Source organism: Lepisosteus platostomus, chromosome 6 (genome assembly GCF_059453375.1).
Source record: "Lepisosteus platostomus isolate fLepPlt1 chromosome 6, fLepPlt1.hap1, whole genome shotgun sequence".
NCBI classification, from domain to species: Eukaryota; Metazoa; Chordata; class Actinopteri; order Semionotiformes; family Lepisosteidae; genus Lepisosteus; species Lepisosteus platostomus.
The window spans coordinates 36,850,130-36,874,090 of NC_142616.1; the positions used below are offsets into that span (position 1 = coordinate 36,850,130).

The window sequence follows — 23,961 nt, forward strand, 5'->3', positions numbered from 1 at the left end:
TTTAAATAAAACAAATGTAGAACAAATACTAACCTTTTTGTGTTTCGCAACACGATGTACAAAAGCTATGGCAGGACTAAGAAGATGAAATTTCTTGGATATCAAAATCTTCATTGTAGGTAAGTTTTTCTGCTTTATTTTCCAGCCCATGTATAAATGGATCTTTCTGCACAGAGCTATAAAATTGTTTTACAAAGCACCAAACTTTATTGCTTATAAGCAGCTGAGCTTATAGCAATGTGCAGAAGTCTGCGTCTCCCTGCAGCGTCTGTAATGAACTAAAGCGGAGGTATACTTCGCAAGGACTATATAAACCCCTGAGCATAAGGGGTCCTTACATCTGACGTAGGTAGATAAGCACGGACATTCCCTGACCTTAGACAACAGACACATTGGAGAGGCATCTGCTGTAAACAGCCACAGTACCTTTATAGCAGGTGGCCAACAGGAACATCTGCTTTCCTATTTTATTTTTTACCCATCTATGGCTTTATCTTATACACTGAACACCAGGGGGCAGAACATGGTTTACTCGGAGTGAGAAGCAAAACACTGCATGTACTGCACTTACAAGATTTTTACCTAACCAAAAAAAAGTAAGCTCCAGCAAAGGAGAAGCTAGTACCAACCTTAATTTTAGAAGGCAGGAAATTGAAAGTTTTTAATGCTTGGAGCATTTTTGTGCAAAGAAGAGACTTTTTATTTTCTTAAGGGGCAATTGGCATGTTTGAAATACAAGTTATACCAAAGGCTACATATGAAATGAAACACAGGGACGTGAAACGTCTGATGTTTACCTGCAAGAGCTGGGAGGTACTCCATCTGTTATCCACATTCTTATCCAGCGCTTTCCTAAGAAAATCGCTAAACTCTGGAGACCTGCAAGACCACAGAGATCATTTCAAACGGCTAAGAAATTCCTGGGTTCACCGATAATAATATAATGTCCATATTAATCACAATATAAGTTCAAGAAAGGCTCTATTAAGTAATGAAGAGCTCAGGTGCAATGAAAACCTTCAGACACTTGAGTCTATAGGATCCAGACGGAGAAGCCTGGCAGTATTTTTGACACCAACAGCAGTGTACACCAAATAGTTAACTTAGAGAAGAAGATGAGCTTTATTTATAATGAAACACTCACCATCGTGATGGCTGCATCAATGTGGGAGGGTCTGCTTTGGCTATTTTCAGCAAAACTCTCATTGGATTCAACTCGTGGTTAGGAGGCTCTATCTGTGCCATTTCAATTAAAGTGACTCCCAGAGACCAGATGTCAGCTTTGTAATCATAGGGCCTGTCTTTGGAAGTCTCACACATTACCACTTCTGGAGCCATCCTGTGAATAAAGACATTATATACACAGTAGGTCATAAACAACTGCACATGCTTATATACAGCACTGAAAAACAACTGCCTTTTTTAAACAACTAAGTTTTACTTCAGGCTTAACAAAACTTTTAAGGTTTCAATGCACAGCTTTAAAACTATCATGTAAAATAAAAATGTAGCTTACCAGTATGGTGTCCCTATAAAAGAATCTCTTCTCTGTAGTGTTTTTGTGTTCTTAGCAGACACGCCAAAGTCAGCTGAAAAGCACAATCATTCTTGTTTAAGAGCCAAGTTTGGCTAAAGAGCAGAAAACAAACACCACAAGCTTTTAAAGGGAAGAACTTTGCGAGTAATCTAGGGCACAGCCACAATTATTCCAATTGTTTTGTGTACCATGATACTTCTGTGATACAGAAAGAATGACATTCTAAGCTTAGGATCCTGGTTAAATGGTAAATGCCGTTCATGAAATAGTGAATAGATTTATTTAAATCTCAAGAGAAGTCTATAATCATGTGCATAGAAACAGAAAACAAAACTAATTTTTTGGAGAATAAAAAAAAACAACATTAAAGATTAGAATGTCTTGATATTTGCAAGCATCGCTGCAATGCAACGACATAATTGATGTTAGCTGCCAATTAACAAAAATTATTTCCTGGTCCAAACCGGTGGTATAAAAAAAAATCACAAACCCCAGACAAGCTTAAAAAGTTTCAAAACAATCACTTAACATTAGGATTTCAACTCTTTCTGCTCAATTTTAATTAGAAAAATAGAAAGCACAGTCACCTAAAAGGTGAAGTCTAGGGAAGAAGTGGACATACAGTGCTGAGAAAAGTCTGAAAACTCCCAATGTAATTATGGAAATTAGTTTCTTTCTGCTTAAGGAAAATGTTTTTTTTTCATGTATTGTTTTCTGCAATGGTGTACGACTTAGAAAAAAATAATTAAGATGCTGAGTTCGTGGCATGGTGGTGCAATGATTAGCTGTGCTGACGCGTCCAGGGAAAACTGGCTCTGTTGTACGGCTGTGCATGTTTGTGTCTGAGTGTCTGCCCTGTGATGGACTGGCGTCCCATCCAGGGTGTATCCTGCCTTGTACCCATTGCTTGCTCGGATAGGTTTTAGCTCCCCTGTGACCCTGTATTGGATAAAGTGGTTAGAAAATGGATGGGTGGAAGAATCAGACTGTGTGAAAGAAAAAAATAGGGTTAAATAACCAGACTGAATTCAACAAGGACTAAGGTTGGGCAGCCCCATCTTACAAAAAAGGGTCAGAAACTTTGGGAGTTTGGTATTCACTATACAGATTAGTGGAAACACTTTGTGTAAAGATTTCAAAGGATCCCAGAAATGAGTAGTTGATTCTCAGTCTGGAGAGAGTTACAACACCATTTCTTAACATTTAGAGCTCCATCAGTCTACTGGGACATCGATAGTGTACAGATGAAAAATGCATAAGAGCATGCTGACTCGACCCAGGGCCAATTACCTGCCAACGTCAAGCATAATAGTAGGAGCACTGCAGTTTGGGGCTGCTTTGCTACCTCATGTGTAAGATAACTTGGCATCATTGATGGAGCCATAAATTCAGAACTGTATCAGCCTGACATTTTCCTCCAGAATTTGCTATTAATTTCTTAGCTGAAATTGAGCCAAAAGTGGTTCATTCAGCATGACAATGATCCTTAACATACATACAAACAGATCTGAAACAGCTGAAGGAAATGAAATTTTGGATTGGTTAAGCCAGAACTTAAAACTTAAACCCCATTAAACTACAGCAAGCTATTCATGAAAGGAAACCTTCAAATGTCACTGATCTGAAGCAGCTCTGTAAAGAAGAATGGGCCAGAATTCCTAAAAGCTGATGCGAGTCACTGATAAACGGTTAGAGGAAACGTCTAGCTCAAGTCAGTGCTGCTGAAGGAGGTGCCAACATTTACAGATGGCAAGAGTTTACATTCCTATTCACAGGAGGAGATTTACTTTTGTAGCATTTTGTTAATTAAATAATCCAAGTACATCTTATGTGGTTGTGTTACATCTGTTTAATCAGGTTATCCCACTTTTATTAAGACTTACACAAAGATTGAGTCATGTTTCTGGTATAAAATATGAGAGTAAGGACTAGCCTAGGGGGTTCACAAATCTTTTCTTGGCTCTGTAATAAAAGCCTACAAAAAGCGATTCTTCCCAAACAAAATAAAAAAAACAGTACATGCCAAGAGCTCATACCCAGTTTAATATCTCCATCTAAAGTCAGGAGGATATTCCCTGCTTTCAGATCTCTGTGAATAACCTTGTTTTCATGAAGGTAACTCAAGGCATCCAGAGTCTGTTTACACACGACCCGGATCTGGGGCTCTGTCAGAGGCCTCTCTAGCTCTGCAATTAGAAAAAAAAAAGAAATATTTCAAACCTTACTTCAAAAATCTATCGTCAAAATACAGTTTAACAGTAACATTCATTATTCATTGCATTACACTATTCTAGCTACGTATTACATTTAGAAATCTTTCCCTTCGGGACAAATGCAGTTTCTTGTTTTCAGTTTATCAGCGAGGGAAAAACACCAGACCTTGGACAGCTGAGTATCTTGGTATACAGGCAGTCGACAGGCATCAAGGTCTAGTTACAAGTGGTTATTAAATAGTGCGGTGAACATCAGCAGAATAAAAAGCAGTTAAAGGCTGTGGTGAGACTTTTCTAGACTGTTCCAAGTAACCTACTGAAAATGCTGATGTGTTTAAAAAACAAGAAAAGGCCACAAGATTTTTGTTTTAATTCTGTGGTAGCAATAATGTCTTTGAATTATACTAATTGTGAGCATCGGGCTTTATCCATTGGCAGGAAAAGCCACAATCCTTGGATGCATTTCCTAACTGGAGAAGTCTCAGAATATGGAGTCCTTCATAAGCACAACTAAGGAGACTTTCAAAAGTGTAGCGGTCTAGAAAAAGGCAGTGAGGAATTTCCTGGAATATAGATAAACGGTGGTCTCTAAGTCTGTAAAACTTCATTTCAACAATGAATTGTAAAGGTGAGATAATTCAGAAGCTATAGAGTTCAAAAGATTAGAACAGATGTGTGAGAGTATAGATTCCAATTCTATGGATTTTATTTTCATATGATTTCAGATGCTAGGAATCTTTGGGACAGAAAATACTTACCCAACATAACTGCATCTACGGCTCCCCCAGCACAAAACTCTATCAAAATCTGCAGGACAGAAAACAATACTTTTCATTAAACATTAAAATTACTTTATGTCATAATCTTTCTTTCAGTGCTGTTCCTTTATACAGATGGATGTTTTTTTTGAAAGAATCCAAGACAGACCCTACCAGGATTGATGCAGGTTATGAGGCACACATGACTGCATTTTGAACTACAGATTGTAGTTACCAGTTACAAAAAAAATCAATTTCTTATTACAATTAGCACCATGTAAACATGCAAAACCACATATGTATGCAACGGTCATGGTAAGCCTTGTAAGAAAAAGGTATATGGAAAGTAGTTGAGCAGCGAATTTAAAGTTGCACTGTGGCGGAGCCTCTTTCAAAACAGCCCACTCTAATGATTATATTTCCTTACAAGCTTTCTAAACGATTAAAGACCGAGACAGTTAAGAAAGGAGCATGTTGGGTATTAAAAGATTTTACATCTCTCAATATGGCTGATGACGTAAGAGGGTTTATAGGAGGGCTCCTTAACAAAGCATACTGTGCCACAACTTAGGCTTCCAAATAGGATTAGAGTTTCCATGCATACCAGGTGGTTTACATGTAACGTTGGAAGTATATAGAAAATAGTACATAGACAGGGAGTTAGTCATTCCCAATTCACTGTTGCTAATACCTGAACAATACAATAATAAACCTCAACACAAGATGCACCCTTTTGACTAACTAAAATACTGATGGCTTGTCAAAGAAGATAACTAAAGTCTGTTTGAAGAAAAGTTTAAAACAAATAACATAGCTGGAAGCACTTATCAGGATAGAGTGTAAGAGGTTCCTGACAAATTAAAACAAGCAATTAATTAACCATAATTCAGTGTCTTGGGATTACTTGTGTCTGTGCCTGTCTAGTTATTTACGTTCTGGAGACTAAAATTAGCCATGGACAGTATTTGGATTACTTAAGTTGTATAATATCAACACATGCAGTTGATTTCCCTCCTTTTAAAAGTATATTCCTAAAGAGAAAATGTGAAAATGTGCAATGTTCTCCAACATGGCACGCAGTGTAATCTATACAATGTATTTACAACAGAACTCATGTTACTCTTTATTTTCGTGGATGTGTACGGAAATAATGAACACTTTTTATCTGTATCAGAATTGCATTTCACTTTCTTTAGAATGGTAACCAAGATCATGCTTATTCATTTATATTTTCTGAACCCTTACATTATGACTCACCAATATATCACCACAGTGACTCAGTGAATTATCATTTCCTTAAGAAGGAAGGCAATTTCTTTAGTATTAATAAAAACAGATAAGAATTAACTGGTAGTACAACAAAGCAGTAAATTCAATGACAATCTTGATTAAATGGATTGATGTATATAGCATTTCCATTTACAAAAATTGCAAGATTCTATTATCACAACCTACTGAACTACATTTTCTTAAGTGATTAAAAATGGAAATTAAATACAGTACTTTAAAAACACATTTTTCGAGAAAACTGAAATTGTATATGCAAAATCACACTATAGGACTGTGAAGGAAATAAAAAATTACCAACAATTCTTGTGTATTCTACCTATCCACAACCACATGCAATCGTTTTAAAGGGTTCTTGGAAATGTGAGTAATAAGCATTATGGAGGAAATAACAGGCAAAATTATTCATGCTGGTACCCCTCATTGTTGTTTCAATGGGGTGAGCTATCATAAGCAAGGCTGACTTCACTGACAATAGCTCCCACAGTTAAGTTGGGAAATGAAAAGCTTGTGGTTTTCTCACCCACATTGTGGATATAACCTCTTAAGACCCATTCATGTGGTACTGGGAAGGCAGCTATAGCTCAGTGAAGTCTAATTAGCATTCAAGCTTTCTTTCACCCTTTTTGTGCACAAAGGCTTTTTTATTCCCAAGTTACTTAAAAAAACAAAACTAGCACAGACTTTTCTCTAATGACTCCCACAGCGGCAAATGTACAAAAAGGTAGTTCCAGTTCAACATCCATTGCAAAGTAATGCACAGGTCTCTTTATCAGACAGATGGCTGCCTTAGGACTAATACCGACAACTGTTTCACATAAAGCCTCCAGGCAAACTGCAGATCTTAACATTTTTCATTCTTAAAATACTGGTACCAACCACCACTGAGAACTAGAACTAGAGAACCCCTAAAACTAAATCCCGTACCTATGAATAATAAACTTTGTTGTATAGTCTTAAACGTTGAGGGTGTATCTGATGAAACGATGATAAATTACTTGACCATGATCACTTTTAATGACTGAGAAAGCTGTCATTAAATCTTCTATAATGCATTTAAAAAAAAAAACTACTGCTACTCTATCTTGCTTTTTTTAAGCAACAGTGAATCCTCTTAAGTACATAATACCTAAAATTCAATTATTCAGCTGACAGAAACCAGAAGCAAACTATAATGAAAGGTACACATCATTCTGCAATTATAAAAATATCTAATCCTTGGAACTGACATTAAATTCAAAATAAAGATTTAGATTGGTAAACCATTTTCTGTAGATTAGCTATTCCTCTGAAGGAATTGACACTTTTTTATGGTAAACATCGCAATATTCTTATTACCACATTTCATCTCGTCATATTAGGTATTTTTTTTCCCCCCAACAAATAAGAAAGCTTTTCATCGACGTGTTGTGAAGGTGGCACAAAGATTGACTGGATTCGATATTTTTCAGCATAGCGGGAACTGCAATGTATTGAACATCTTAACAAAACTGAATCACTTACAATAACACTGTCGTATCCAGTGGAAAGAAAAACACATTTCAATGTGATAAAGACCCTTCATCTTCCAGTATATTCCCTGTCTTAAAGTGACTAAGGTAGGTTATAATTCATACATACTCTGCAGGATAGATGAAAGCAATTAACATGGATATTTTACAGTGTGTAGAAAATGAAACAAGGGCATTTGAACAATATGCTAATAAACACTTGTAAATTTGGTTTAAAGTTTGTAAAATCATTCCTTGGAAAAGTTAAAAATGTGACGTCTCTGAATAAAAAGACAATCCTTAATAAAAAAATAAGGTTAAATACTTGTTCTACGCTGGCAATACTAGTCTTTCAAAAGGCGCAAGCAATAAAGGGGTTCAAGGTCATCCCCGTGCCCTGACATCCCCAGGAGCACTGCCAATGGCTTGATCCATTGAATGCCTCGGGTATCAGATCACATCAAAATCAATGCACACCCCAGCAGCGAATACACTGTGAAGCACAGCGTTACTTGAGAACTGCACGCAAGAAGAAAAGTAAAAGGAAAGGGTAAACGGATACATTCCTACTGATAACTACACCATAGCTTTACATTTTTATACTGTCAACACTTCTGTGTGCTCATCACGTCTCTTAATATTGGATGATAAATGTAAATTACTCCCAGGCCGAGCTGGGAATGAAACACTGAATGTGCTGCTAATTTATTCATGAACATTTTCCCCAAACCATTTATAATCTTCTCTTGGTCTCTCATGTATGCATACAGGAGAGGACGTTACCTGAAACCACTTGGTCAACACGACATTGGATTTTGCTTTTAAAGAGATTCTATTTAAACTACAAACATTAGCAAACCAAGCTATCAGAAGCCTAAACCATCATATTCAACACCACAACAATCTGGTAATGCAAAAACAGAAACTATTTCAATCTCATTCTTGGCAAATCATTTCTAACGAACTGCATTCTAGTAAGCACTGTATAAAACTTGCCTGCGATTTGGTATGCAACATTTCAGGGGGAGAATTTAATAGAAGATTAAGTAGTGATGACAGACACTCAAAAGAGGCCTGCATAATTTATACAAAGTACTTAAATATTCATATAGACTAATGATACCACAAAGTGATGATGATGTGCATAAAGTCTTGATACACTGTGCAAGAATACCTTGACAGGCAGAGAAGAGAGGGAGGTGGTATGCAAGCTTTTCTGCCTGCAGTTTATGAAGTCACAAACATTTTTACTTTTCCATAGTAGTATATTACCAATAAGACCTTTTAACTTAAATCTTGGATTTGCTGGGAGCATTTAATTATGTGAGCAATAGAAAAAACAATGATGCCGTCATTCCTCAGAACAAAACTACCTCAACTACAAGTCCTTTTTTAGACATCATCAGAAATTTAAGTTAACTACCATGATTAAGTATGACAAGGGCAAAACCTAATTTTACAATGATCTAGTTAAAAATGATTACATGATATGAATGAAATGATATTAAGAAAACGGTTTAGAGGGTACGTTTTAAAGTTTAAAAAGGTAATACAGCATTTGTTAATGTATTAGCTAATATCAGTTTTTTTGTGTTGTTTTTAGAATGACCTGGTTAAGTTTAAGACCTGCCAGGTTCATTAGTTATTTTAGAGGGAAAAGACAGTAGAACTGCAAATATCATAGAAATTTGTTAACTCCCCAATGTCCGGAAATCTTGTGTCACTGTTAGGTGGCACTTTCCACAACTCTCAAGGACAGGAACATGCACTTCTCAAGACACATCTCAGTTCTGCTCATAATTTCAGCTCCCCTGACAGGATATTGCAAAATGACTTCACTCAAAATGTATTTCATCCACTGAATGGGTACATTCAGTGCTCTACTGTCCTTTTGTTAAAAAGGTGAATGTGAGTGGACAAAATCGGTACAATCGGTACAATCGGTTTTCTCAGAAACAAGTACTTACCCACAATTTGTTTTCATAATAGAAGGCATCCAGCAGTTTGACTATGTAAGCGTGGTCGCATGATGCCAGAATATCAATCTCTACCATGTAGTCTTCAAGCTCTTCCTCTGACTTCGTGTCGATCACCTTTGCAGCTGCCAGGATCCCTGTCTGTTTATTCTGAGCCTGTAAAATAAAAATAACACAACTTATTGAATGCTGAGAGAACATAATGCTGCTAAAGAAATTAAAATAAAGTAACAATGAAGCCAGTGTCATCATCAGTGTCATCAGGTGGGGCTGCACATTGGTGGTGGTGGAGGGGAGTCCCCATTACCTGTAAAGCGCTTTGAGTGGAGTGTCCAGAAATGCCCTATATAAGTGTAAGCTATTATTATTATTATTATCATCATCATCATCATCATCATCATCTAGGGAGTCAAGAGTTAAATCAGGAGCGAGATCTTACCGTTATGTGCTAAAGGCATTTTCTCAAAGATTACTGCTGGGCTACATAAAATAAATAAAAGGTTTTTCTTTTTTTTGGAAGGAAGGGAGGCACAGCATCTCAACATCAATTAACTAAAAAGAACTATACCATACACAAAATAACTAGAAGTGCTACAGGCAGGATCTATACCATCCTAAATGCTCTAGTTAAAAGTGAACTGTGTTGAGCAAAACTGGAAATTAAGAAACAATTCAACAGTTATCCTAAGTAGTCAACCTTCATTTTTCAGTCACAGTCAGATAATTAGGTGGCTTATTCATCGTTTATGGGAAGACTATTAAAAAGTTAAAAATTGTAAATTGTCACTCTAGCTATGAAAATATTACAAAATTGTTCTAAAGTTGAAAGTTTGACAAGTTACTCTGCATAACAAGAAATTCTGCAATTGATAGTTAGTACTTCTACTTTTACCTCAAAGTGCCCTTTGTTAAGACAATACAGCATGGCATACCTTGCTAGTGAGCAACACTTTTCGTTTAAAATTGTTTTATAGAAAACAAGCTTGATTTTTTAATAATTTCTTTTAAGATCAGTTTAAATCGTATGAAAATGTGTTTCATAACTAAGTGGGCAATGAGACATTCTACCCTGTATATAAGGTTCACATAGGCACTGAATCCATAACAAACTCAGTTTATTACTCTGATAATTAACTACACTGAATTAATTTAAAATATGTGAACGATTTGGCTTTTATATTTGACATTTAAATGTTGAATCAATTTAAAATTTAAATCAACGTGATGGTTGATCAGATTGCGTTCAGTTTCAAGAGATCAACAGGGAACCTTGTCCTTGTGACCGGCTTCAGAAAGGACATATAACAATGTGCACTGAAATGATTCTGGAAACATTAAAATGAAAGCAATCACAGTCTCTGAAATTCCTTTAACACAAACAAAATGCAGAATATTATTTGTTGATAGCTTCCAAGGTCTCTATGAAGAAAAAAACTATTTGAAGGTATGCAAATAATTACTGAACCATGAACAGAAGATTCAAAAGTGAGCAAGGTTAAAGGCCTTTTTAACACTTGAAACTCCAAATAACACAATACCATTCAAGTTTCCTGCCTGATCAAAGGATAAATGTTTCCATTCCAGCCAAACCCATGCTGCTGCTGAAGCCAGACATCCTCTATGCTCTTTTAGGGAGAGGAGGAAGGCATTGCATCATATCCCCCACAACAGCTAAGAAGAGTCACAATTTGAAATAAAGGATAACACAAACTGTTCTTGGAGGCTGCCGGTGTGCGCATCTGGACATATTATAATATTGCACAACACTACACCCGAGTGCAGGGGTGCAACACCTTAACAGACAGAAAGCAAGGCAATCACTACAAGTTATATCCATATACAGTATAACAGATAAAACTGTATGGATATAAAGAGTTAAATATCAGACAGTTCTATAAAACACAGTAAACGTGTGTGCTTCAAACGGCTGTTAAGAGAGGAGAGTTATGCAAATCTCCTCAGGCTTATAAAAAATAAGGATTCTTTTGAGGGGCATTCCAGTATGCATGAGGACACTTTCATTAAGATGCCACAGCTATTGCCAACCCATGACACTCCGAGTGGCTGGTCAGATACAACCCACTGCCCTTCATCCATGTCATTAGGATTTTGTGTTTTTCACCGTTTACGCCACTGGAAGTGATACTTAGAGACACGGGCATGCATGAACTGTGCCAGCTGGTAAATAAACTGAAATTTCATACAAACAGATCTAGGTCTGTGCAGGTCTTCCTTAATGGAAAATAAGTCTCATCTTCTGGAACCACGACTGAAAGGAACTTGCACAAGTTTCACTGACACATTATTCCATCTCTCACTTCCTGAAATCTACAGCAGAAAGCTGTAGCTATTTTCAGCGAAGCTCTGGGCTTATTATTTGGAGAGTCTGAGCACTCAATGGAGTGAAGGAAGGGGAGGGTCTCTGGCTTATTCTATATTTATCCAACTTTATATTTACCCAGGCTTATGGCGTTCCCTTTGTGTGGGCCAACGCCTCTCGGTAGCTCTGGCCAGTCTGGGCCACTTCACAGTCACGTGCGCAACATGAACTGCCTGCTGGTACGAGGCGGCACAGTTGCTGTGCTGTATCTGGAGCTCGTTATTTCAATTAGCCATCACGTTGTTATCAGTCAAGGTCACAATTCAGAATGAATTAAAAACGCCAGAAAAGGGAAAAGCGTTCAGTGCAGCAGAACTAAACGGAAGGTTTTGTTTTTATGAAAAGCCAAAGAAAGTCCAGCTACAGTGTGACAAAAGGCCTTGAACACATACAAGGCCCTTTCACATAATTAAAATTGCTGCCTGTCTGACATGTAAGAAATGTTTTTAAATAGAATCAACAAACATCTTGGGGTGATAGAAAAACAAAAAGATCTATGAAGCTGAAAGAGTACTCTGCTTCAATTGAAAGTTAACTTTTTTCAAATGTAAGAAAACTAGCAACAGATATAATTGTAGTAATTATACAACATAAAATCAACAGAAAGAGTCAATCCAAGCATAATAGCTATTGCAGCAATGTCAGCCTGAAATTGAGAATCTGGAGAGTTTAGGCTAGGGAGTTCAAAATGCACTTTCCACGTAATCTTCCAGAGAGATTCCAAATTTGCACGACTTTTTGACAAATAAACAGTTGCTACATATCACACCAGCCAACTCCTGACCTACCCTCTTGCTCTTTAATCTAGTAGTCTGGCCCTATTCCATCCATGCCACCCAGCCCTGGGGGAGAAGCAAACGAAGATGTCCAGAAAGAAAAGCGCATCCCCGAATTCTGACCAGAATCAGTCTCCGGAGCCTTCCATCCGAACCGTGAGAACCGTGGCTGATGCTGGCATCAGCTTCTGGCCTAATTAGACTCAGAGTCCTTAGTGGACCCTGTTCCAAGTGACCATGAGATAAGAACTGGTTTCGGAGAAAAACTAGAAACACAGAACACAAGCCAACCCTCGGTGCACAGAAATCTCCTGAGCCCCAGTTCTAGATGCAAAATATTGCAGTGAACCTAAATGAAAAGATTAAGGGAGAACTTAAATCTGATCTCAAGCCAACACTGATCGTCCTTAAAAACTAAATGTTCTGTGACTGTTATAGCATTTCATTCCAGTCCACGAAGCTCATGTCAGCATGACATCCAATGTATTATTTCTCTCAGTATTCTTATTTGCTTTTGCTGTACAATCCAAATGGTACTGGGCAGCATTTTGTACATACCTGAAAGGAAAGCTATACAAAAAACTAGAGAAATAATTTCAGCTACGTGGAATGTTTTAAAAAAATGATTTTCCATCAGCAAGTAATTAAGTGGTTAACAGCACTATTCACCAATTAAATTACAGTATTTTTTTTTGTAATTTACCTTTTACATTGTACTAAACTGTGTAAATAAGTGTTACGTTGTTTAAACAAGGGATTTTTTTGCCATACAACCAGCTAAAAAACATTTTATCTGTGGGCTGGTTAGACATGGCAGCTGCTTTCAAATTCATTCCTGCAATTATTAGGGAAACACTTCAATGTGTTTCCTGTTAGAGGATACAGGAACTCAAACTGAGGCTGATGAAAAAACTTTTTTAAAATAAAATGTGTATGCTAACTAAAGAAAGGGCTTTTCAGAAACGTGTTTCAATCACAATGTTTTCTCCTCCTATGCTATGTACATGAAACACTTTTGCCATTTCCCATTTACATGGATAAAAAAAAAACAGAAAAACTATCACTATACAGACCTAAAGAAAGGCCATTAATTGAAGTTAATTTAAGTTCATTAATTGAAAAGCAAATAGTTATGGAAACTTTATGCCCACTGCAACAGCCATCACCATAATCCAGGATAAAACAACACATCCAATTCATGTTCTTGTAAGGAAAAACAGTAATGAAAGTAAAAATAAAAGAAATGACGAACTGGAATTGCAATGTGTTGTACGAAACAGAGACAAGAGCTAAAGCAGGATACAGGTAGAGTGGACACAGGAATGCAAACACCCTGCAGGCTTGTGTTCAACGTTAATAGTAAATACAGGCAATTATTAAATAACATTATGATTAAAACAGATTTGGAATGTAAGGCTATAAGGGTTACAGGCGTGGTCTGACCAGATGAGGTCTGAGCAGGTACCAGAAGGTGGGCTGGGACCGAGCGGGTGCGATTTCTAAGGGCAGCTCATTGTACTGAGGGGCGAGGGTGGAGAAGGAAAGGATGTGGTGCTGGAGAATGCAGGGGGCGGAGGGCGGGGGGGTACAGAAATTCTGGCGGAAGAAGAGGAAAGGAGAGAGTGCAAGAGGAGTGTAGGAGAGATAAGAGGCCAAAGCCAGGCAAGAGCAGAGTGCTCGAGACAGCAACAGGCCAGACACCAGGTTCAGAATCGGATGTGTGTGGTGACAAGAGGAGGAACTGGAGGGAAAGGGGCCGACACCAGAAAAGCCTTTCTGAACTTATTTCTCTTGGTATATTTTTCTTTTGACTCGGCCGCCTGCCTGACATGACGGCACTATGGGACACTCGCAGTCTGCAGGGATAAAGCACAAGATCATACACAGAGGTTGTCAAAAGGGAGTAAAATTGCGAGACGGAACATAAAATGGAGCCCTGTTGGAAACTGGGGGCGACTGCATTATGTGTACTCTGCGCTAGTCATGCACAGAACAAACTCTCCCTGCACTGCTTGCTCCTTTTCATTTCTATTTCTCACGACAGTTTCTGAAACTCAAACACTTTATTATGGGACCTGAAGGAGTTTTTTTTATGCAAGGCAGAATTGCACGTCTAGACCCTTAACTGTAACCTGGGGAGAGGCTGTATTCACATTAGCTATACTGCTTCCGGAGCATCAGTCAATAAAAAGGCTTTGATGCGAACTGCCCAGATTCAGTAGAACAAGCGAGCACAATATACAGTAATCGTGTATTCTCAAAAATGTTTCCTCAAATACACAAATTTCACCTCAAAACAGCCCATAATGGTACCCAAATATGAAAACAGTCACAGTCCTAGTTAACTGAGTAAAGTCCTTAGCTGATGCATAAACAATGGATAAGACAACAAAAACACTCCTGCTCATTACCAGTAGAGTGGTTACATCATTAGAGTCATCAACAAATGCATAAACACTTAACACACAAGCCTTTATTAAATTAAAATGTAATAAAATAAAGATGTCCTTATCTGAGATGCGAGAAAAGAAGAATCTCGGCAATGCTTTACGAAAGCCTGGCTCAGAAGAGTGAAAATATGCTTCTTCAGGTGGGTGTACGTGGCAGTTTATAAATGATAGAAGTAAGCCCAGCTGTAAATAACTTCTGTAAAACAGGACTTACATTCAATTAACGTTAACCTGCTCTCAAGCCATCTCTACTTCTGAAACAACTTGTGCAGATTTTGCCACAGTCACTATAATACTGCAGTAATTAAGATCAAATACGATTCGACCCTTTGTTTACTAAAGTACTTGCTTCAGCACTGACATGCAAAAATATCTATTCACAAAAAACAACAATTCAAACCTTTATTTTTTTGCATGGCAGTTTTTGAGCTGGAACTTTAGCTATTACATGAACATGGTTTACAGCCTTAAAGTCATAATTATGGAAGCTATCAATGGTAAGGCATCAGTCTGAAGGTCAAATGTTTTTAATGCCTTACCTAATACGGGTTTTACAAACAGGGATGCAGAACATGAGACTCTCAAATATTGCAGATAAAACCTTCGCACCCGAAAAACATCGTTTCACTGTCCTGTTTACGCTACACAGCTACAGTTTGTAAAACTACTACTATATTATGTGCTGTGGAAGTGAAACTGACTGTCAAAGGTGCTTTCACAGATTTTATGGGGCACGTTGCTCTGAATGACATTAATGGATGCAAATGACAGTATGAAGTTGCTGTATTCCAACACTCTGTAAATTATACTTCAAGTGTTCGTTCACCGATTAAAAATTACACCGGATTACTTCATTCAATGTGAAGCAAAAGCAAAGACCTGCTTACTATTCCCAGAGAGATGTGAGAAGCAGTACCGGCTGCAATGGAAGAGTGGCTTTACAGAGTGAGTCAGCTGCATCGCTGCTGATAGGAGCTGTGACAACAAGCATCAGGATTAAGCTGCAAGAAAACTTACCAAATGTATGCAAATACCACAGGTCTTCACATATTTTAGTTTGAGATTCTTATTAAATCTATTAGGATTAAAACAAAACCCTTCTGCAGGTTTACTTATCAAAATGATTTACCTCATTCAAATAAGACACGGGTCCCTGAAACAGGAAACACTCATGTTGTTTTTTTTGGGCTGGGTGCAGGTGAAATAAAAGGCTATCTGCCACGTGACCATATCGGATTTCCAGCTCTGAACGGTGTTACGACAAGAACGGGGAGTTAACCACCGAGTAGGAAGAAACTGGTAAAAAATGCGTCGCTGCTCTGCTGACAAAACAAACCTCTCGTTGCCTCGCCCACAGGTGGGTGATGTTGATTGATGTCGGTTACCGGCCAGCTCCCTCCTAGCAGTTACAGACGCACTCCTGTTACGCATACAGTACTGACTGCTTCCCCCAGTGTCTTGTACCGAACAAGCCCGCGTGCTCGGGGAAGGGACCTGCCCTCATCCCAGCGTCACCATCCACACCATGCTGCTCACAGCCTGAAACCGTCATCTTTACAGGAACACTGGGCAATGGCCAAGCACACAGACCTGCTGTATGAGGAGCTCTTCTAGGCTTTGTAACATTTACCTGCTTCCAAGTTAGCTCTACTTCTGAAACAACTTGTGATGCGCAACCTTTGCGCTGAGGGCCGATTTTGCCACAGTCACTGTAATGAACCACTCCAGCGATTAAGTCGTTGTTGCTGAGCTTTTCCAGGTTTTGTAAAGGACAAGCCCCCGGGGTGACGGAGCAGAGGAGTCTGGGAGTCCGGCTTGTGAGGGGGGGGTCCGGTTCTTCCCTTATCCTTCAATGGCAGTGAGACACGCGACACACATTCCAAATCGGACCTGAGCCCCCGAGTACTATATGAGTGTAGGAGGCAGACTTTGGCTCCCAGCCCTCTCGGTCGCGGCTGAGGCAAGAGAGGAGACTTGGTGGGGTCTGGTCCGCAGTGGGTCAGGGGTCAGGGGAATGGAGATACCCCTAAAGGTGACGGGGGCACAGCTTTGAGACTGAGATTCCACCTTACCAGTCGCTTTGACTCCCTGTCTGACCCACCCATCTCCTGAAAGCTACCAGGTTAAAGCAATATCCCCGGTACAGGAATGACAAAATGGTTTAGGAATGCACTCCCCGATATATTTGGTGGAACTAGGAAAAACAGATTCCGCTTTCCTCTGAAAGCAACTTTAAGTGACGCGAGCGATGAACAAAGAAAATGTGACAAACCCCATTCTGGAATGTTAATGCCAAATAATAATTAATGGGGGAGTCGGTTTCAGTGGCAGGCCCTTGCAAAGCATGCCAATTTCAGACTGGTGATGTCATCTCTCAAAAGAGGCTGGCATTAGACAGTTCTAACTGGAAACATGCAGCTCATTCTATTAAAAAAGACCAGGAGTTTAACTGCTAAAATGTGACATGAAATTCAATTACATTGACTGACTAACGGAGAATTGAGTTTTGTATGAATGTCAGTGTGGATTAAAAAAAAATAAAGTTATTGGTTTCATTTAGATATTTTAATTAGGAATGAAATCACAATCAAGTGGTCTATTTTCAGAACAGACCATACCAAGAAATAGAAAAAAAAACACCCAAGCAATGGGACAGCAGCTATTAGAATATTCTCCACACTTATTTTTGTTGTTCAATAAAGAGATCTGATCATGTTTCAAAACAGTGTTAATAGATTCATAACTACACATGAACTTACATATAATCTAAAGGACAGCTGAAAATACAATCCATCAAAAAGATGTAGTTTTTAAACCAATGTATATAATTGTGCACAAAAAGACACCAGAACAATAACCACCAATGACAATTTAAAACTAGTTTTAAATACCACCTTTTCTAAATTACTGACAGTCTGGCAGAAACACTTTGTTGCCGAGTGTACTGCTGTTGAATTCACCCTGCCTCCCATGTTCCAAAAAGGAGTTAAACAAACAAGCACCACTGTAGCAGAAGATCACACGTCAGCAATCATGCTTCTGTAAATGAAAACATAAAACCAGATGCTCAAAATGGAGACAAGGGGTTTACTTTTTATAGGGAGCATTAAATTGGAATATAAATGCCAAAGTATGTTGATACAGAGCCTAGAACCCTTCACATCTGAAAAACTCAAGGGTCCCATGTCACATTAACGCTTGAAGGGAATCTTCATAATGTGTGATCCGAGTTAGCAAAAATCCCAAGGAATATCAATATTGCAAGAACAGGCTTTTCATCTGAAAGATTTGCCTTTGGAAAAGAATGATAGGCTGTGAAACTAAGTACTTAATCTGCAGTCATAATAACCTGGCTTAGTGAAGTTCTGTGAAGTGTAAGCTAGACGGCCTGACTACAGTACCATTACATAAGGACGACATTTAGCCAGCTTCTTCCTTCACCATGTTGTGGTGGTTTAGCAGGCTTTGACAAGAAAGACCTGGAAACACATCCAACAGTTTCACATATGAACAGCTGCATGTGGGGAGGACAAAATGTTCAGAACAGCCCACATAAATGCACAAGTCTTAAATACTGTATATCCATAGAGGGAGTGTTAGTCTCAACCAAGGCCATAATTAAAAATGCTTTATAAAACCTACATTTTAAGAAATTTCATGAAAAAAAAACCAAATGCTTACCTAGGAACATTACAAGTAACACTGAAAATACTGATAAATGTTAAATTTAGTTACCATTTCATGTTTCCCTAAACAGTAGGTTAATGTTAGAAATGACCTCCAAAGGTACATTTTCAAACAACTTCTACTGCCGTTACAATCGTATGTATAGGAATGATCACAAGAAATACTTTTCCGTTTTTAAATTTGAGTGATTTTGCATAAATCTGGAATCACCAGGCGTGAGATTATCCTTTGTCGACCCCTCCGTGAGCGAACACCAGCTCTTAATCAATTTGGCTTATGGAAATGATGCTTCAAAATGCCAACACAGATAAGAACCATGCAAGGTGGTATCGATTTGCATGTCTGCACTGTAGGCTCACTGGGCATGTCTCTGGGGTTGCTTTGTGCGCCCAGGCTATGAGATTGTAGGCAGACGCACCCAGCGCTGTCTGCACATGGCCTGCTGTGTGCCTCCGCATGAGAAATTCAGGGTGGAACTGTGTGTAACCTAGACTTGAAGCAGTGATTCCTCGACTTGTGCTCTCTTGAGCGCCATTACTGGCTGAGCTGCAAAGGGTATCCGCAAAAAAAACAATCTCCAGGACACCAGTCACAGCCCTGCCAGGCTGGCCTGGAAGAGAATCAAGCAGTTCTTCACCCTTCTGCGCAACGGCCATCCCTGACACTATCTGTGTCTCTCAAACACCTTTCTGCTGGGAACTAAGGCGTTGGAAATACACGTCTTCTAGACCAAAACCAAGTAGCAGAGACGAGCAAGGTGGAAAAGAGTGCTAAATTGAAATCTAGGCACATGAAACATACTACCAACTACTGAAAACTATTACAGACACTTTAAATTAAGAATGATTCATGACAATGAAGTCGCATACCAAGGAAAATCTTGAAAGTGCCAAATAAGTTAATACAGGTGAAAAAAAAACTGTTTCAACCATTACTGGTAGTGAAATAAGTACTGCCAGCACTGTAAATGAACTCCACATAGCTTCAACAGCACCCTGCTTAATAAAAAAACCTTGCTGTACAAGGGACTGTCTGGAATCTACTAAAAACATGGAAACGCATTACATTCTTCTTCCTAGCTTCAGATTTCTGTTTTTTTTTTACACTGTATGAACACACAAAACTAAGAAATCACCGTGAATTAGACATCCAGGGCTGCTTCCATTTATAGGAAGGCTGAAGTTTGAACAGAACAAGAAATACAACTCAGCTGACCCTAGCAGGGAAGAGGAATTTCCATATGTCAGAAGCGAAAAAAAAAAAGTGGCAACTCTTTGTACAAACATTTAAATGTCTGTTTTTGCCTGCATTAAAATAGGCTCTCAGACTCAAAGATTTAGAAGAACAATGCAAGATCCAATCGATTTTAAAATAAAACGTTCTGAAGAGTTTCTTGTAGTCATTAATGTTTTCAATTAAATACAAACAGTTGAAATTTACCATTACTGTACACTAACTCAGGAACATTGCAAATACGGGTATAGTATTGGGGCGGAGCGGTGGCTCTGTGGCTAAGGATCTGCGCCTGTGACCGGAAGGTTGCCGGTTCAAATCCCGCGGCCGGCAGAGGAATCCTACTCCGTTGGGCCCCTGAGCAAGGCCCTTAACCCCAACTGCTCCAGGGGCGCCGTACAATGTTCTGACCCCAAGCTTCTCTCCCTGTCTCTGTGTCTGTGTCTCCCTGGAGAAAAGCTGGGGTATGTGAAAAGACGCATTCCTAATGCAAGAAATTGTATAGGGCTAATAAAGAAACATTATTATTATTATTATTATTATATTGTGTGTTGATACTTATATTGAGGTGAAGCATATAGCAGACTGCTAATGAGTATAACACACAGTAAGAGGTCATGAAAAAGACTATGTGCCACTTGGTCAATAATTAGCTATAATTAGTGCAATTGGACACCTTCCCTGTGGTGTTTAAAGCTCAGTAGGGTCCCCTATTACATTGTGTCTCAAAACTTTCCATGCCAGAGATTGCCTGACTACCTTTCTATACTGTCATTGAGATTTGAAGGTCCAGGTCAGTTTCACCTGTTTTCACAGTCGAGATCATTCAGGCAACCTTTTAAGTCTAAGACCTATACTACACATAAAAGCTAGACATGAAATGAAAATGCACACACTACTTGTATCTCTGCTGTGATCTTTGGTACAGGTGACGGCCAGAAGGTTAACGGCACTCATACAGTACTGGGAGGGTTCCTGGATGTTTATGACAAACAAAAAAAAGTGGTTTTGTACAATGTTTTCCAACCAGGCAATGGGTTTGATTTAGACTGGCTATTGTCCATGTTGCACGCGAGCAAAAATAATTACTGACAGGTACTTGGATGAAATACAGTTGGACATAACTCACGAATCAACTGTAAATAATAATTTGATAGATTTGGCTAAGCAATGCACTGCATGTTGAATACAAGTCAAATTAATTACTAACATATACCTGAATGAAAACAATAGATGTAAAATCACTACTCTAACCACTATGGTGCACGTTACGCCAAAACGAACCACATGTACCGGATATAAAAACAAAGTAGGGCAGTGCACAAAGTATTGCTCAGATGTATCTAAAAAGGGTTGATCTATCAAGTAACAGAGGTTGAGTAATATCTGCACCTTAATCACTTTTACCCAGACTTAACCAAAGCTGATTAACAAGATCTTGAAGGCAAAACCTACACCAACAATGTGAAAAATGGGTGCGTTTAAATCTAAAACATTTCAGCATCAAATACCAGGCAACAACCTGCACGTCTAAAGAGGTATCTTAACAATCACACTGACAGTGCACACTGCTGTGTGGTAAGCCAAACATAACATGGTAATTTTCAAAAAATAAAACCTAAAGACATTTTGCTGGGTGCAGATTCTTGACTTTTTACTCATATTCCATGGCACAGCAAAGCTAATGTAGCAGAAGGTACGCTTACTAAGAGGGGTGAGTGGGATGTCCGTTTCAGAATTTAGAGGGAAAGCAACATGTTGTAAACTTGTTCTAACCTTGAAATTAAACTGTGTAAAACCATGACACTCCTTTTACGCCTTCAACTTTTCATAAGTTATACTGAGCTCCAAAGTGTACTTTATTTTCATAACATCTCAATATTTTCAACATTTAACCTCCTAGAAGCAAACACTGTTGTTCAGACTCACACTCAAGCATCTGAGATACATCTGAGTGCTACTATGTGGCACAAAGTGATCAAGAAACCTGGGCAATCTCCGTTTCAGCAGGTCTGCCAGAGTGAATTTCTATGGTAAACATGACCATGCTTTGCTCCCACATGCAAATAAGCAACTGAAAATTGTGCATAGCACCACCACCAATGATACAAAACGCTTTAAAAACCCAAACCATTAAAAAAAAGACACCTTCCTTTAAAGGATCACAGAGTATTTAACAAAGTCCAAAACTCTCCCAATCTCTCATCCCACTTTTCTAAGACTACAAATGTTGTGTACTGATCAATTTTTCTGCTCAGCTTTCACAACCTTGTGATTTGTTAAGCAAGGCTATCCCATTCAACAGGTAATTCTGCATTATGATCTGTACTGCATTCTCAACACTGTTGTCTAACATCTCCAGCCACTTTCACAAACCCACGTCGTCCTCCGGCAATAGCTGTTAAAAACCTAACTCAAAGATCGTCTTGAGCAAATGGCAATGAAGTTTAGAACAAAAATAAAAGGCACAACATGTTTAGCAATGCAGACTAGATAACATCCAACCGATAACTTCTCAAGCTCACTGATGATAACCCTGTGTCAGATTATAATTTTGAAATGCAGAACTAGAGTTCTTTAGGATTAAATGCTTTTCAGAACAAACAATATACTTTTACCATGCAGAATTTCTCTCCCCAATGGGAGACAAACATTTCTCCCAGTTTCAATCAGGTTTCCACCGGAGCACAAATGTGCAAGAGCAGTTCTGGGTAACATTGCATTGAGACAGGTGCAAGGCTGAGTCACACCAATAGCACCGCACAATTTAAAAGGGGTTTGTAAAATACTGCAGCACTGATGCAGGGCCCAAAGGAAATCAGTCTTATCAGGTGGAAACTTAAAGAGCAGATGATAAAACACTATTGCGTGACAAAATAAAAGTAAGAACTGTTAATTTAGGAAACGTTTAACATTTTTTAACGATTTGCATTAATAGAAAAAAAAGTTGAAAGGAATACAACTGCCCATATTTTTTAATAAAGATTTGCTCCTTATATGCTGAATAAGTATTACAAACCGAAGCAACACATTCCAGCAGACGTAAACAAATGCAAACCAAGTGCTTTATGTCAATAAACACATTATTTACTGATGCTTGATACTAATCCTGTTATATGAGGTACTGCAGTGCATCGTGATAAAAAAAATAAATTTATAACGGTATCGAACCACCTCGAGTCAGAACCGTATAAGGGAAGAGAAGGGGCAGTAAACTTAATTACTGGGCTGCACATCATGGAGTGAAAAAGTGTTAACCATGATTTAGAAAGTGTTAATAGAATCCTACAACTCAATGAACGATGAGCAGGTCTGACTGCGGTTAGAGCACAAGCACAAAAACGTCTACTGGTAAGCTAAACTAATTGTTAGTCACTTGTGATTAAAATTAGAAGAATGCGTACTTCTGTTTAGTTAAGTGGTGCTTCAATACTTACCACGCTTAACCGCGGTTAGAGGCAGGACTCGCGATTCTGACTGCTGTTGCAGAAAACATGCATCACTTTTACTGAAGTAGCACATTCACGGCGCCCGCGTTGCCCACCGTGTGAAACTTTCCGAACGGACCCCGGGACGGCGCGCTCAGACACTGGGGTTACTGCACCCGGAGCACGAAAAACTCCGATACAAACGTTATTCATTCTCAAGGCGTACTGTGAGGGGGAAACCTGTCCGTGGAAAATCATTGCGTTTCACAGGACGTTCAAGATGCCATCAGGGCTTGTTCTCATGTGACCACGGTACATAAATCTGAAACTCCAACAAGCCTGAGTAACCACATTGCTAGGCAATGTCTGCTCACAGCAGTCTAAGATTGGGGACGGATTTTTTATATAGCTAGTGCTTAAGAAGATACATTAAACAACAAAAATCGGAGTCAGAAGATCTTTAAAATAAAACCCAGCAGTTGGAACGGCCTCTCTTACGCGCTGAGGGGGGGGGATGGTCGCCCACAACAAAGACCAAAACGATTATTTCAACGTGTTAACGCCGCTAAATGAAAAGGGACAAGCGAGACAGGTTTGAAAAGCATGGACACTGGACACGCAGCGCAGTTAAAGGTCAACCAGTTCCGAGAATCTGATCCCTTTTTCTTCACAACTGCAAGCAAGACCTGTTCGCAGCTCCCAGCTCCAGACGGAGAAACCGGTGTTTTTTTTTAGAAAAGAAAATC

At 38.8% G+C, this 23,961-nt stretch overlaps 1 protein-coding gene across 6 annotated transcripts in view; it reads right to left on the reverse strand.

Moving 5' to 3' along the window:
- Window positions 1-23,961, reverse strand: part of slka (STE20-like kinase a) — a 42,672-nt gene that overhangs the window by 17,447 nt on the left and 1,264 nt on the right. For 5 of the 6 annotated variants that reach the window (XM_088635709.1, XM_088635712.1, XM_088635710.1 and 2 more), the window contains exons 2-7: window positions 9,253-9,417; window positions 4,509-4,557; window positions 3,574-3,723; window positions 1,517-1,589; window positions 1,145-1,339; window positions 798-879 (exon numbers count right to left, since the gene is read on the reverse strand). In XM_088635709.1, the coding sequence (XP_088491835.1) occupies window positions 798-879; window positions 1,145-1,339; window positions 1,517-1,589; window positions 3,574-3,723; window positions 4,509-4,557; window positions 9,253-9,417 (714 nt within the window). Of the gene's footprint in view, window positions 1-33; window positions 296-797; window positions 880-1,144; window positions 1,340-1,516; window positions 1,590-3,573; window positions 3,724-4,508; window positions 4,558-9,252; window positions 9,418-23,961 lie in introns of those variants that run through there. The other variant, XM_088635711.1, reaches the window with a different exon arrangement.